General features: G+C 37.3%; 2 protein-coding genes across 3 annotated transcripts in view; one reads left to right on the top strand and one right to left on the bottom strand.

The window, feature by feature from the left end:
- Positions 1 to 1,620, top strand: part of LOC127424733 (probable G-protein coupled receptor 153) — an 86,157-nt gene extending 84,537 nt beyond the window's left edge. For both annotated transcript variants that reach the window (XM_051670157.1, XM_051670158.1), the window contains one exon: positions 171 to 1,620. In XM_051670157.1, coding sequence (XP_051526117.1) covers positions 171 to 968 — 798 coding nt within the window. In that variant the 3' untranslated portion in view covers positions 969 to 1,620. The remainder of the gene's footprint in view (positions 1 to 170) is intronic.
- A 10,357-nt stretch (positions 1,621 to 11,977) lies between these two features.
- On the bottom strand, positions 11,978 to 13,033 carry her3 (hairy-related 3). The gene is made up of 4 exons (XM_051669930.1): positions 12,983 to 13,033; positions 12,785 to 12,880; positions 12,568 to 12,649; positions 11,978 to 12,444 (listed from the first exon to the last, which is right to left on the bottom strand). Exons 1-4 carry the CDS (start codon positions 13,031 to 13,033, stop codon positions 11,978 to 11,980), a joined length of 696 nt encoding a protein of 231 aa, XP_051525890.1.
- Between the last annotated feature and the right edge of the window lie 729 nt (positions 13,034 to 13,762).

The raw sequence follows: 13,762 nt of genomic DNA, 5'->3' as shown, positions 1-13,762 counted from the left end.
TCAGTATTTTTGCAGTATAGTAGACAGTAAAAAGTGTTACAACTGTACTCGGTCTAGACTACAGAAGCATTGAGAGCATTTTCTAACTCTTTAAACTAAACCGGGTGCATAAATTTGTCGAATGTCGCTCCTTGAAATATACTGGTCTTTCCGTCTATGTGTTTCTCCAGGTGCCCCCTACAAGAAGATACTCCCACGACGAAACCGACATGTGGACCACTGGTCAGATCCCGTCTTACCTGCATCGCTGGGGCTCCACAGAGGACATCATTGGCATCCCACAGTACAGCTTGCCACGCCACGAGAGACGGCGGAGCAGCCCGGCATCCTACCACGAGGAGAGCCACCCTCACCGCAAACGGAGGCGATCCGAGGACATGCATTCGCTCAAGCAGATTTCGCGTGTCGAGCATTATGAAGACGATTTCAAGTGCTTCAGCCGTGATGAAGTGATTAATTTCATCGACGAGACTCCATTGGCTAGTCCAATGAGGATCCCGCGTCGCGCCTCTGCGATCTCTCTTGTCCCTGAGACGTTCGAGCAGCACATTGTCTTGCTACCGCATTTTCCGCTCACGCACTTCGACCGTGAGCCTCAAGCGTTGAGACGCTGCTCTGAGCGTGGCAAGGGTCCCAAGCTAATGGAGCTACCTCAGGATACGTCGAGAAAGGCGAATGACAGTAGTAACAGCAGTAGTGCCGGTGGCGAGGGCAGTAAGGGATGCCACGATCATAGGCGCGACGCGAAGCGCACATCGGAGCTGGTTTCGATGGGCCTGAGGGCATGGACAGGGGATAAGTCCTCTTCAAGTGTCAGGACAGGACAGGTAGATGCACCTGCTTGTGTGGATCAGAAGCACCTGTCCATAGGTGAAAGCAAAGGAAGCACAAATAGTTTTAGAAGCTCGCAATCTGCGTTGTCAGGCTATAACACTTTTCACTCCGAATCCATAGGATCCACCAACTGAGAAACAGTTTTATGAGTATTATAATGTAGTCCTTGATATGGTTATTAGTATTATAGCTTTGGCTAAGTGGAATGTTTTTGTAATCTAGGAACTGGGCTCTTGAGTCTTGAGATGTGGTTGATATGATATGACACAAACCTTAGTCAGAGTAGATGCCATATTTAATTTGATGTGAATGAAAATGAGGCTGTAATTGATAACAGTACAATCACTTCAACAGGTTTTCATTTGAACAGTTGGCAAAACGTGTCTTTCCATAAACATTCAAGTAGATTTAAAACTCAGGGAAACATGGTTGTGAATCTATATCTTCAAACAGGCTACAACCCATTGAATGGACTGTAGCACTTCTATTCCTCACAGCCTTGTTTTTAATAGTGTCAAATTTAAGATGGCATCTACCCTGACTAAGGTCCATATAGGGACATATTTCATAATTCCTTTGTGTTACTGATATAGTACTGTATTGCTTTCATTGGGATTGATATGTCAGTAAATGGTTAGCTTTGCAGATTTCTGATTAATTTTATGTAATCTCAAAGATCAAACAAAGGTTCTGAATTTAAAGGGACATTTCATCCAAAAATGAAAATTCTCTCATCATTTTCTCACCCTCATGCCATTCTAGATGTGTAAGACTTTCTTTCTTCTGCTGATCACAAACAAAGATTTTTAAAAGAATATCTCTGTTCTGTAGGTCCTTTCGATGTAAGTGAATGGTGGCAAGACATTTGAAGCTCCAAAAAGCAAACTAAGGGTGCATAAATGTAATCCACAAGACTCCAGTGGTTTAATCCATGTATTCTGAAGCAATCCAATTGGTTTTGGGTGAATACAGACCAAAACATAACTCCTTTTTCACTATAAATCTTGACCTTCCTTGGCGATAATGATATCAAGCTTGATTACACTTCCTAGCACCATCTAGCACTAGCATGCATCAACACTAGGTTTAATAGAGCTTGAAATCATGATTGTGCCTAGAGACTGCAATGGCAAGATGTACAGTGAAAAGGAATTACATTTTGGTCTGTTCTCACACAAAATTGATTTGCTCGCTTCAGAAAACATGGATTAAACCACTGGAGTTTTATGGATTACTTTTTTATTATGTTACCTTTTTGTGTTTTTTGGAGCTTCAAAGTTTTAGTCAGCATTCACTTGCATTGTATGGACCTACAGAGCTGAGATATTCTTCTAAAAAATGTTGTTTGTGTTCTGCAGAAGAAGGAAAGTCATGCACATCTGGGATGGCGTGAGGGTGAGTAAACAATGAGAGAATTTTTGGGTAGACTGTTCTTTAAGCGGTAAGCTACATAGCGTTTGTTTACAACACATTACGACTCACTTCTGCCGACTCTTTTCCTGTGTTTTTGATGTTTCTGGTGGTGTGGCATGATTTTAAAAGTTTTTTTAACTAAACAAAAAAGATATTTTGTTATATTGTTTCAATCTGAAATTTTCATATTTTTAAAGCACAAGGTTCTCCTTGTAAATCCAGACATTCCCGCCAATAGGATAAAAAAAAGAAACTGCTTAATTTCACAGATATGTTTAAAATGAGTTTGTGTTAAGTGCTTTGTGATGATTGAAAATGTGTATCTGATGCATTGTTATTCATGATACAGCCTATTTGTCTAATAGACTGTAACTATATGAGAATATGAGAAGCGACACTATTTACAAACACATATAGCCTGCAGTCTACATGCACTTTTTACAAAACAAATAGCATATTCATTTGTCATGTGGAGAAAAAAAAACTCAATTGAAACCTGGTATAATCTGATTTGTTTTCTAAATATATACAAATGTAACCACTTCATCAGAATCGGATATTTGGTGTATTATTTTATTGCATATGACCATGTTTTCTAAACTTATCCCAATATTTCACGTTTTCTAAATATTTGTTGTACAGCCAAATATTGGTGTTGAAATATCAGATGGTGCTTAATACAAAGGCAGCTTCACATTGGATTGACCTATAAGGTATTCTTAAAACTTCATGCAGAAATCTTCAGATTCCCTCACATGGTCATAATTCACAGTTCACACATAGGACAGCTATAAGCGTCTTGGGTGGCCCTCAACAAGCTCATTTTTACTTTAATTCATTTCAATATGCTTTTGGAGACAGAGTCATGTTTTACATTATGGTTGGATGGCTTTAAAATGGACATGTCTCTAATGGATTGATGAAATATACTGTATATATTGACTAATATCAAAATGCCTGCAACTTGCAATGGCCTTTTTCACATAACCATTTACATATTCCACAAATATACAATGATATGTAGCGCTAAAACCTATTAAGGCACATTGATACGCAAATTTCAATTGATACGCTCAGTGGTATTTTGAACAGTTTTGAATATAAATTCACCCAAATCTGTACCGTTTGAATGAAGCTTATACTTAAAAAAAAATAGTCATTGATTAAATATTTAAAACTACTACTGAGTTTACAAAGTGAAAAAATTTATTTTGTTTTTTTTATCTGAAATTCTCTTAATTTTCAGATCCAAACATTTGTATCTGTTTACAGATCAAAGTTTGTCTGATTATATAACTGATTATTTCTTAAGCAAACAATTTCTCTCTCACTCTGTCTCTCATTCTGACTCTGTCTTTTTACTCTCTGATATTAAACAGAAGCTAATACAATGCAGGTCTGTTGAAGATCTGAACAAACTACTTTGGTTACAGAGCTTCACTTTCGTCTCAATGATAATTTTTTTTAAAGTACTTTAAAATCAGTTTTAAAAGGATGATGGAAAATAAAAATGTATTTAAGTTTTTGCAATATATCTATTGATTCTTACCAAAGAAAATGTCAAAACAGTCTATTTTCATTATTTAATTGATAACCATCTATTGACTGGAGATTTGGTTTCCCTAAAAACTCTGAATCCTCAGAAATCTCTTAAAGGAATATTCCGGGTTCAATACAAGTTAAGCTCAGTCAACAACATTTGTGGCATAATATTGATTACCATAAAAATTTATTTTGACTTTTTTTTGGGGGCGGGGATTTTCTCCCCTTTTCTCCCCAATTTGGGATGCCCAATTCCCAATGCGCTCTAGGTCCTCGTGGTGGCCAGGACGAATCTCAGTTGCCTCTGCGTCTGAGACAGTCAATCTGTGCATCTTATCACGTGGCTTATCAGGTGGCTAGTGTGCATGGAGGCTCACGATATTCTCCGTGGCATCCACGCACAACTCACCAAGCACCCCCACCAAGAGTGAGAACCACATTATAGCGACCAGGAGGAGGTTAACCCAACGTGACTCTACCCACCCTAGCAACCGGGCCAATTGGTTGCTTAGGAAGCTTGACTGGAGTCAATCAGCTCGCCCTGGATTCAAACTTGCAACTCCAGGTAGTCAGCATCTTTACTTGCTGAGCTACCCAATTAGTGAGGCACTTACAGTGGAAGTGAATGGGGACCAATTTTTTAATGTTAAAATACTCATTGTTTCAAAAGTGACAAGACATAAACAATATGTGTTTAAACATGATTTTAGTGTGATAAACCTTTTCTGTGTAAAGTTATCCACCTTTTTCCTATGTCCGGTGGTGCTTAGCAAGAAATATGGGCGTTACTTCCATTGTCAAGTAAACACAGTTGTTGTTGGGGCATACGTCCATTCATTCATTTGTTGGTGTTGCGATTTTGAAGTGAGCGCACTAATATATAATATAGAACTGGATTGCTCATGATGTCATATCAGTGAAGCCACTGCGCCACCATATTGCTATGCCCAAACGTTCCAATGTCACTATTGACTTAATAGAAAATCATCTCATTTCAGTGAGTAAACATTAGTCATTCAGTCTGAAATCTGTATGTACGTACCTACAACGCAAACGTCATACACATGTAATTATTTATTGATTTAAAGTCTGGAATTTTTCTGTTCCTGTTTCTTGAAAGCCCAAGCAAGTAATGTATATCTTTATGAAACAGTATCCACCTCTAACAAACTTCATCAGCGAACAGATCAGCTGAATGTAAACAAGTTCACTAAAACTGAGGTAAGATACAAACAGACATTTTTTCGCCTGTCAGTCATTGATGCTGTATGACAGTTTGGGCATACCAAAATGGCCGCTCGAACACTTCCGGTGGCTTCACCTCATCTCGTAGTTTACCGTTGCCGCAGCGATCCAGTTCTAAATATACACCGATTAGCCACAACATTAAAACCACCTGCCTAATATTGTGTAAGGTCCCCCTCGTGCTACCAAAACAGCGCCAACCCGCATCTCAGAATAGAATTCTGAGATGTTATTTTTTTCACCAAAATTGTACAGAGTGGTTATCTGAGTTACCCTAGATTTTGTCATTCTGTTAAGCAATTTTGGTCATTCTCTGTTGATCTCTCTCATCAACAAGGCATTTCTGTCCACAGAACTGCTGCTCACTGGATGTTTTTTGTTTTGGGCACTATTTGGAGTAAATTCTAGAGACTGTTGTGTGTGAAAATCCCAGGAAATCAGCAGTTACAGAAATACTCAAACCAGCCTGTGATTATCTAATCAGCCAATCATGTGGCAGCAGTACAGTGCATAAAATCATGCAGACAGGTTCAGGAGCTTCAGTTAATGTTCACATCAACCATCAGAATGGGGAAAATGTGATCTCAGTGATTTAGACCGTGGCATGATTGTTGGTGCCAGATGGGTTGGTTTGAGTATTTCTGTAACTGCTGATCTCCTGGGATTTTCACGCACAACAGTCTCTAGAATTTACTCAGAATGGTGCCAAAAACAAAAAACATCCAGTGAGCGGCAGTTCTGTGGATGGAAATGCCTTGTTGATGATAGAGGTCAACAGAGAATGGCCAGACAGGTTCAAACTGACAAAGTCAACGGTAATTCAGATAACTACTCTGTATACTTATGGTGAGAAGAATTGCATCTCAGAATGCTATTCTGAGATTCGGGTTGGCGCTGTTTTGGCGGCACGAGGGGGGCCTACACAATATTAGAAAGGTGGTTTTAATGTTGTGGCTGATCAGTGTATATCAGTGGGAGAGCGTGTATGATTTTGTGTGTTACTGAATGATAATAAACTGCAAAAAAGTCATAAAGACAAAGAAAGTGCGAACAAAACCGGCATGCTATTTCTCCCAGATGCACTTGAGATTTAATCTAAGCACAAACACGACATTTCTAGCAAAATTATCACCCTGCATGTTCAAATCAGACAGACACACTGTGAGAGAGCAGTGAAGTTCTCATCCTTGGGTATGTAATCGCTTTTTCAAGTTTTCAGATCGAACGGTTTAAAAAAAAAAAAAAAAAATGAAACGAGACAGCCTAGATAACGTATGCAGCCGCCAAATGCGACCTCCAGAGGACGCATCCTTCCAAACGAGACACAACCAGAGAAGGACCAGACAGGTCAGCAAGCTGCAGCAGGTATACTTGTAGAGACTGAACAGCAGCCAGAGAACATAATAGTTTAGAGATTTTAAACTTCAGCAAAGTCAACTTCAGCATTCAGTATATTTTATATCTGTATATATAGTGTCTAATAATTTATTGGCAATGTACAGTACACTTACGTTTATCTTGCCAATAAAGCTTGATATGAACTGAATTTGCCCAGTTGATCATATTATTAAACAAAGTCCACTGGAAAACGCCAGAAGATTTTGCTCAACTTTTAATAACAGCATCATGTTTTCCTAACAGTGAGGAGCAATCTCACTGTAACACAATAACCCTAAATTGTCAGCATATCCACTGCTTTTATGGCATGTATACATATACTTGTATCAAAGATTAATACATGTAACATTGTGTCAATTAACTCTATCCGCAAAAAAATAGTCCAGACTCAGAGTGATGGTATTGATCAGCAGGGGTGTGATCCACCAGAGAGTCCAAAGATAATAAGTGCATGTGGAAAGATAAAATGTCCAAAGAAGAGGTCCTTGCTGGAGTGATGAAACAAACTGCTAAAACCTGCATCTCTCATGCCGCAGATCACGAATAATCGGCTCAACATCAAGTTTTAAACGCAAACACATGTCGGTCACAGCCGGCAGAGAGCTTACGAGTTGCGGCTGTCAACCTGGCCTCACAGAATGAACGTTACTGTATATACATTTTTGCAAACTGACTTGTACATACCTCTTTTTACGTTTCACTGCAGTTTCCTGGTGAAATGAATGAGGCGCTACAGCAACTGTGTGGTTTAATCATTGTCACACAAATCACGAGTACAATTGCTGATTTTGATTTTATAAAAACTTATTTTTCATTCTATTACTCACACACTTATTCCAATGATTTTAGCTTGCTTGGTAGCTCACCTGATACAGTGTTGGACTTTAAGATCGATTGCCAGGTTTGGAGGCCAGTCAAAGACACATGAAAGTTGCATAGAAGAGACACAACATGACGTGGTTTCTTCAGTTAATGTGTGTTTTCTATTTTTTATTTCAAATTTGCATTTTAAGATAATATTAGCTTGGGTTAAATGTTGGTTAATGGTAAGGATGTCTGTTTTGTTAAACTCTCATTTATCTTTTTGGACATTATTGGTTAGGTTTATGGTAAAGTTGTAGGTTAGGGAGGTACGTTTTACTTATTAAAACCTCCATCTAAAATTCACCTTAAAAACCTCGTCTGATTACAACCTCATTTCGCTTGATTTTGGCAACCCCTACTAGACATTTCACTTGAAAACTGCAGCCAAACGTGTAATGAAGCACATAATTTAAGTTTTGCAAAAACATTGCAGTGCTCACGTAGATTTCATGACACCAGTCTGGTCCAGTTACAGTCCAGTGCGCAACAACGTGCAAAATTTTGTTTGTATTGAATCCAAGAATGTCCATTATGCGGAATGTGTGTAGTTTGAGAAAACACAGACTAAAAGTAACAAAACAGAAGACAAACAAACACCATCTGTGTGAAGCGTCATCAGTTAGTAGCCTAAACAAACTTTGCGCATCCAGGACGACAGATATCAGTAGAGTCCAAAACTACTAACTATTGGGACAAATAAGAGCCAGTTAAACACTTATCTTTAATTTGCTAAAAGCCCGCTTCACTCCAGTAACAGTGACCGGTAATGTGCAAAAATTCTCAGTGCACGCCTCTCCAAAAATACTCTCTATAGTTGCATGTTATAGGTGGCTTAAGAAGCTTAAGACAGAGTGGAAATTTCATTTTCAAATTCAAATGTTAGATCGTTGTTGTATTTCCTCATCATTGCCTGACCCGTTCAGTTGTTTACTGATAGTTGGAAACTGATCAGATGCACATAGAACAAATAATAGCTATATAGGGTTCAAAGGGGCTAAATGCACACCTTAGAAATTGTGTCTCAAGATTTAAGAAATAATTGTATTGAATATTGAATATTGATGGAGCAACATAATTTGTGTGGAAAGAAATAACAACAGAGGGTTGTTTTGAATAAAGTTAAATTTTTAAAAATGTGGGAATGGGTATGTGGGGTAAAAGGCCCCCAGAGGGGTTATACTGATATAGTGTAGATATAGGGGCAATAGTTATAGGGCACAATTTTTCAACTTATGCAAATACCTTTAAGACAGCAACTTGCAGAAAAGATGATTTTTGAGTAACAAATTAAGATAATCACATCTGACATTTCATTACATCTCAAGTATAATCAAATGTATCTCCATTGTGATTGGATCAGTCAGTGTGAGCCCACTTTGAACATTCTTCATAACAAATCTATTTCCCCAGCAAGAAAAACAATGTGTTTAAAGGGGACATTTAGCCCCTGCAACAGGGGGCCTTTTTTTTTATTTTTTTTACCCCAAATACTATACTTTCACTTATTGGACAGTTATTGATTTTCTTTTCTCTTTTCTTCTTTATATATATATATATATATATATATATATATATATATAATCAACTTGAACAAAATTGAAAATGACAAATAAGTATTTTGTCTCAAGATTCATGTAATAATTTCCAAGATATTAATTAGCTACATAAATTTACAACATTCTAAGTGCCCCCGTGACAACATCAATGCATTATGACTGCATAAAAATATTTAGCGGGGTAACGTTTATTTTAAGTTCAATATTTATTAAATATTCGCTTATGGTTCATAAGAGATCGTCTGAAACGTCCACACACTGTGCTAAAACATCACTTGTGTCCAAGGTTCAATTCAACTGCCTTACATGTTCGGTCTTAAACACTGTTATTAAAAAAGCATTTGCACATTCTAAAGGTTGTAAATTGTATGTATAACGTACACTTTACTTGAATTAATTAATGAGTACTTGTACACCTTCGACGTTTTAGTGCTGTTTGTGGACTTTTCAGATGGTCCCTTACTAGCGCTAGTCAATGAAAGCCTGTAGGAGCATTTTCAGACATAGTTCTCCAGCTACAACAAGTATTGGACATTTGAGTTAAAAGTTTATGCCTGTATGATATAGTCATCTATTCTTTAACCTAACTGTGCTAATGATATCGTCGTAAAATGGTCAGCGCCAGAGAGCACCGGTAAGGGAAACCAAATGTCAACCGAACAAGCCAACAACTTCTGGAGATAAGGTAGAAGTTTCAGCGTTAGTTTCGCATCTTTGGACATGCCAGCTCCAGTTTCAGTTCTACTTAATGTGGATTATATGTGCTGTTGTAAATGTAAGTTAAGTTATTTTTATAGCGCAATTTCCCACGTTATCACAAAACCCGTTCTGGATCTGATGTTCTGCATTATTGAATGTACCTGAGCCCAACTCGTTAGAGATTACTATTATTTAGCTAGCATTCATTATAAGATTTTTTTTTATTATTATTTTTTTTTTATTTTTTTTTTTTTTTATGTATGTATACATCTGCTGGGTTTTCATTTCTCGAACAACATACAGTACACAATTATATTATAATGAGGTATTTTTTCCACAATCTTTTATTTAATATTTTGCCATGTACAATGCAGAAACGACAATGTAGTGCAACATGTTTGGCAAAATAAACAATGAAGCGACTCTGATGAAACAGCACGCAGGAACAGATGTAAAGAAACACGTATGAAGAAACAGCACAGCAGCTAGCTGTTGGCACACAAGGGCACACCACACCTGCAATGGCAAATTTATTATGAATACACTTCAAACATAAATTGGAACCCTTTATACACCACCCTATTAAAGCCCAAATAAATGCATACCTTCAGTGAGAAAGGCTCTTATACACTTAGTTCACCACATCAACACACTTCAACCTAATAATATATATAGATTAATATTGGTACTGTTGGGTTCAGGCGCAAGAATAAAAAGCAAACGCGCAGCTCACCGAGAGAGAGAGAGAGAGAGAGAGAGAGAGGAGAGAGAGCGAGCGAGCGAGAGAGAGAGAGAGAGAGAGAGAGAGAGAGAGAGAGCGCAAAGCTGCGAGTTGACAATGCAAGAGAAGCACAATAATTTACTGGGAAGATAAAAAACAACGTCCTCTTTATGAACACCATTTATCAATCAAATACTTAACACTCACCAGTCACAAGGGAGAGGCACACCTGTGCTCAATAACGGAGAACTGAGCTTAATATTAGCAACAGCATTCTCTTATATGAGGCGCACACCAAGCGCGCTTAATAAGGAATGCGCATAGACACTGACAGACATAATAATGATTAAAAAAAAACATATTAAAGCTATCTTATTGGTCACTTATAATTACGATGCATGCAACTTTTCTAAACTCATAGTAATTGAGATAGATACGTGCATTTAAAAATTCACTTGTTATACTGGACCATTTAAAATGAACTAGTGAATTTAAAAAATGTGCTAACAAATTATTTAAAAAAAAACTTAAAGGAAATGGTGACCCAAGAATTTTAGTCATTAGTCATTAGTCATTCTAAAGAACAGCATGGCTTAAAGATTGTGAGTAAAACCAGAATGTTAGGTTGTATTGACTAACTATAACATTTGTCATGAGCCTGTTTGTTTATATATTTTAAAATTTAAATTTGGTGAATCTTTGGTTGTCTTTAAAAATCTGGATGTCAAATATCAGCAGCAAATCATGTTTTATTTGTGTAACATTTAAGGGGACATTTATGGTATAATACAGTTGCCCCCCTACAAGCACACCCGGCCCCACCACATTTTTTTCACCTGTGTTTACAAAATGTGTTAATCTTGATGGATAGTTTAAGGAGAATTATCAACTTAAATTGGTTAAAGTTCATGAAAGTTAACATTGATTTAACAAGTGGATATTTCAGTCTTTATTTAAGTCTATGTTGCAAACAAAATAAACACTTACAATGAAGTGTCCTGCTTTGACAATACAAATGTCCTACTTTACCATTATTGCCTGAAAAAAAAAATATCTGTGATTTGGTCAAAAGAGGCTCTTCAAAGTTTCGTCTTCCCAGTATTTCGTATTTCTTAATCTTTGCTTTTGACTAGAGAGACATCTTAAACTTTCCATATGTCAGGTTATGGCATTTGGATCATTGTTAAAGTGCCTTACCTAGAGTGTCCCACTTTATCCATATTTACCATATCCTTTATAGCCTATTGTGTGCCATTTTTTTCCCCGACAGAGTGGAGAAGAAAGGTGAAAATCCGCTTAGGTTGCGCAGAATGGATTTACTAAAGTCCGAGGCACTAGAGTGACACGGACCAAGGGTGACATTTTAGTGGTGCAGAATGCCTCAGCATATTTGGTCATGAGACTCTGTTGTCTGAGGCTAACGTTAGTTTTATGGCTTTACTTGTTACATAGGTAACAATGTTTTAAGGAAACATGCAGTAGACAATCATTACAATAAGCGTTTGGTGGGGGATTGTGAATTTGAATTATGTTCACAAAGGGGCAAATTCAATTCAAATTTTCTTTTATTATTAAAATTAACATGTCACACAACCATACAAAAATAACATCTAAATTTACAGTACATGAGAAAGAGAAATTACAGCTAGGTCTACGTCTAAAATATATGTCTTAAAACATAATGATATTTTAAAATGCTGATATTTTACCAAGGCCGCCAATAATTATATTGCAAGGCCCTAGAAAAAATATAGCACTGATCAGCATTTGCATTTTGAAGACTGGAGTGTCTGGTTATGAGCCTCTTGGATCCGGGAGTTCCAACGTGTGCGTCGAAGGATATTCTGTCCATATCACAAATTTCAATCCTCTTCGGCATTGAGTGATGATATCTGTCCGCATTTTGCTGCAACTTGGCATAAGGAGCGTCTCTTTTAAGAGAAGGTTCAAGTGATTTACGTAATGTCCTAGGTGCAGTGATCCTTGCGGTGTCATTATCCGCGGTGCTGAAATCAGGAACTTTGACGCGGGAAAGACCGCTTGTAGGATGTGCTAGCATGATGGAGAGGGAATCACTGTGTATGTCCGACTTAAAAAGATAATGACTTACACCGGCAAGACAACTTCTGTAGCCAGCTTGGTATTCAGCAGAGTCACACATTGTGGATGTTCCTGTATTTACAGAAATCAGTATTTAGTAGGTCTATTTATTTTCCATTAATTCACGTCTTACAGATTTTTTACATACATGTAATGACTTTTTTCTTTTTTTTTTTATGATGTGAGCACACAAACCTCTCTTGGTGTTTTGCAGATGTATCAGATGTTTCACCGTCATCTCCAAAATGTCGGCCTTTTCCAATTTTCGTTTGCGGATCTGAAAAATACAATAATAGACCTACGTAAATAAAAACACATCAATTACATTTTAAAACCGATATTTAAGAAATAAACTAAGGAATAAAAAGCATAGAGCTAATTGTTGCAGATGAAATCAATTGAAATTACTAACGTTGTTGGAATAGACACTTTCCAGGAGACTTTTTAATTGATTCAAACATTTATTGATACGAGCCCTTCTTTTCCTCTCCATCAGTGGTTTGGAAACCTGAATGGACAAAATAGTTTTCTTTAATCACAAATACAATAAATACACGCCAATAAAGACGTTCTAATCTGCTTGTTTAAAAGTATGCAACGCTATAATCACCTTTTTGACACATGGAGTTTTCCTCGTTACCACACTGTCCGGTGCTGCCATTATCCTGTACAAATGGTAGATGTGTTCAGATGCCAAGATGAATTATCAGCAGCCTTGTGTTAGAGTGAAGGAATTCGCCCTTGTATTCTGCTTTATAAAGAGTGACTCACTTAACATCTCAATGCACTGCGCAGATCATTGGTGCGCAACAAAAAGAGCATTCAGCATCTGCTCGACAGCCAATCAGCATGAATTTGCTTTCCTGGCTGTGTCTTAGTTTGTTCCTCAAGAAGGTGCAAAAACTAAAAGAATTTAAATAAAACAAACAAACAAACAAACAAACAAAAATCATCTGTTTTATAAGCCATTTCATTTTTAATGTATGTAAACAAAAGGTAACTACAGTTATTTATTATGAAACAGAATGCGTATTGTGAGTAGCCATATTTCCTGGCCACGTTAGCCTGATGATAGATGGTATAACAAGTCTTTACCTCTTATTGCGTATACCTGCTTGATTTATACGAAACTGCACACTAGGATTCTTTGTTGGGCAAACGATTAGGCTAATCATATTATGAGGCATGCCTACTGAATTGATTAAACCTTACTTGCTTTGCATGGAAACGAATACACGCTGGCCTAAGACGTCAACGTGTGCGGTGAAAATGTACAGAGAGTTGTATAAAAACTTTAAATGAAAAATGTTAATAATGAGTCGAGCTGTGAAGGAATTAGCTCTGTCCATTCATCCCTTTCTCCTCAGGTTTCACGCCATGTTGGGGCAGG

The sequence above is a fragment of the Myxocyprinus asiaticus genome, chromosome 33 (assembly GCF_019703515.2).
Source record: "Myxocyprinus asiaticus isolate MX2 ecotype Aquarium Trade chromosome 33, UBuf_Myxa_2, whole genome shotgun sequence".
Taxonomy (NCBI): Eukaryota; Metazoa; Chordata; class Actinopteri; order Cypriniformes; family Catostomidae; genus Myxocyprinus; species Myxocyprinus asiaticus.
This window is presented reverse-complemented; position numbering and strand designations above follow the sequence as displayed.

Excerpts from the sequence above, each read along its gene's own strand:
- her3 (XM_051669930.1), bottom strand. The coding sequence starts at position 13,033 with ATGGCAGCACCGGACAGTGTGGTAACGAGGAAAACTCCATGTGTCAAA. Across the intron at positions 12,650-12,784 it reads AAAGTGTCTATTCCAACAAC|ATCCGCAAACGAAAATTGGA; the intron begins GTTAGTAATTTC and ends TGTATTTTTCAG. Across the intron at positions 12,445-12,567 it reads TCTGCAAAACACCAAGAGAG|GAACATCCACAATGTGTGAC; the intron begins GTTTGTGTGCTC and ends CTGTAAATACAG.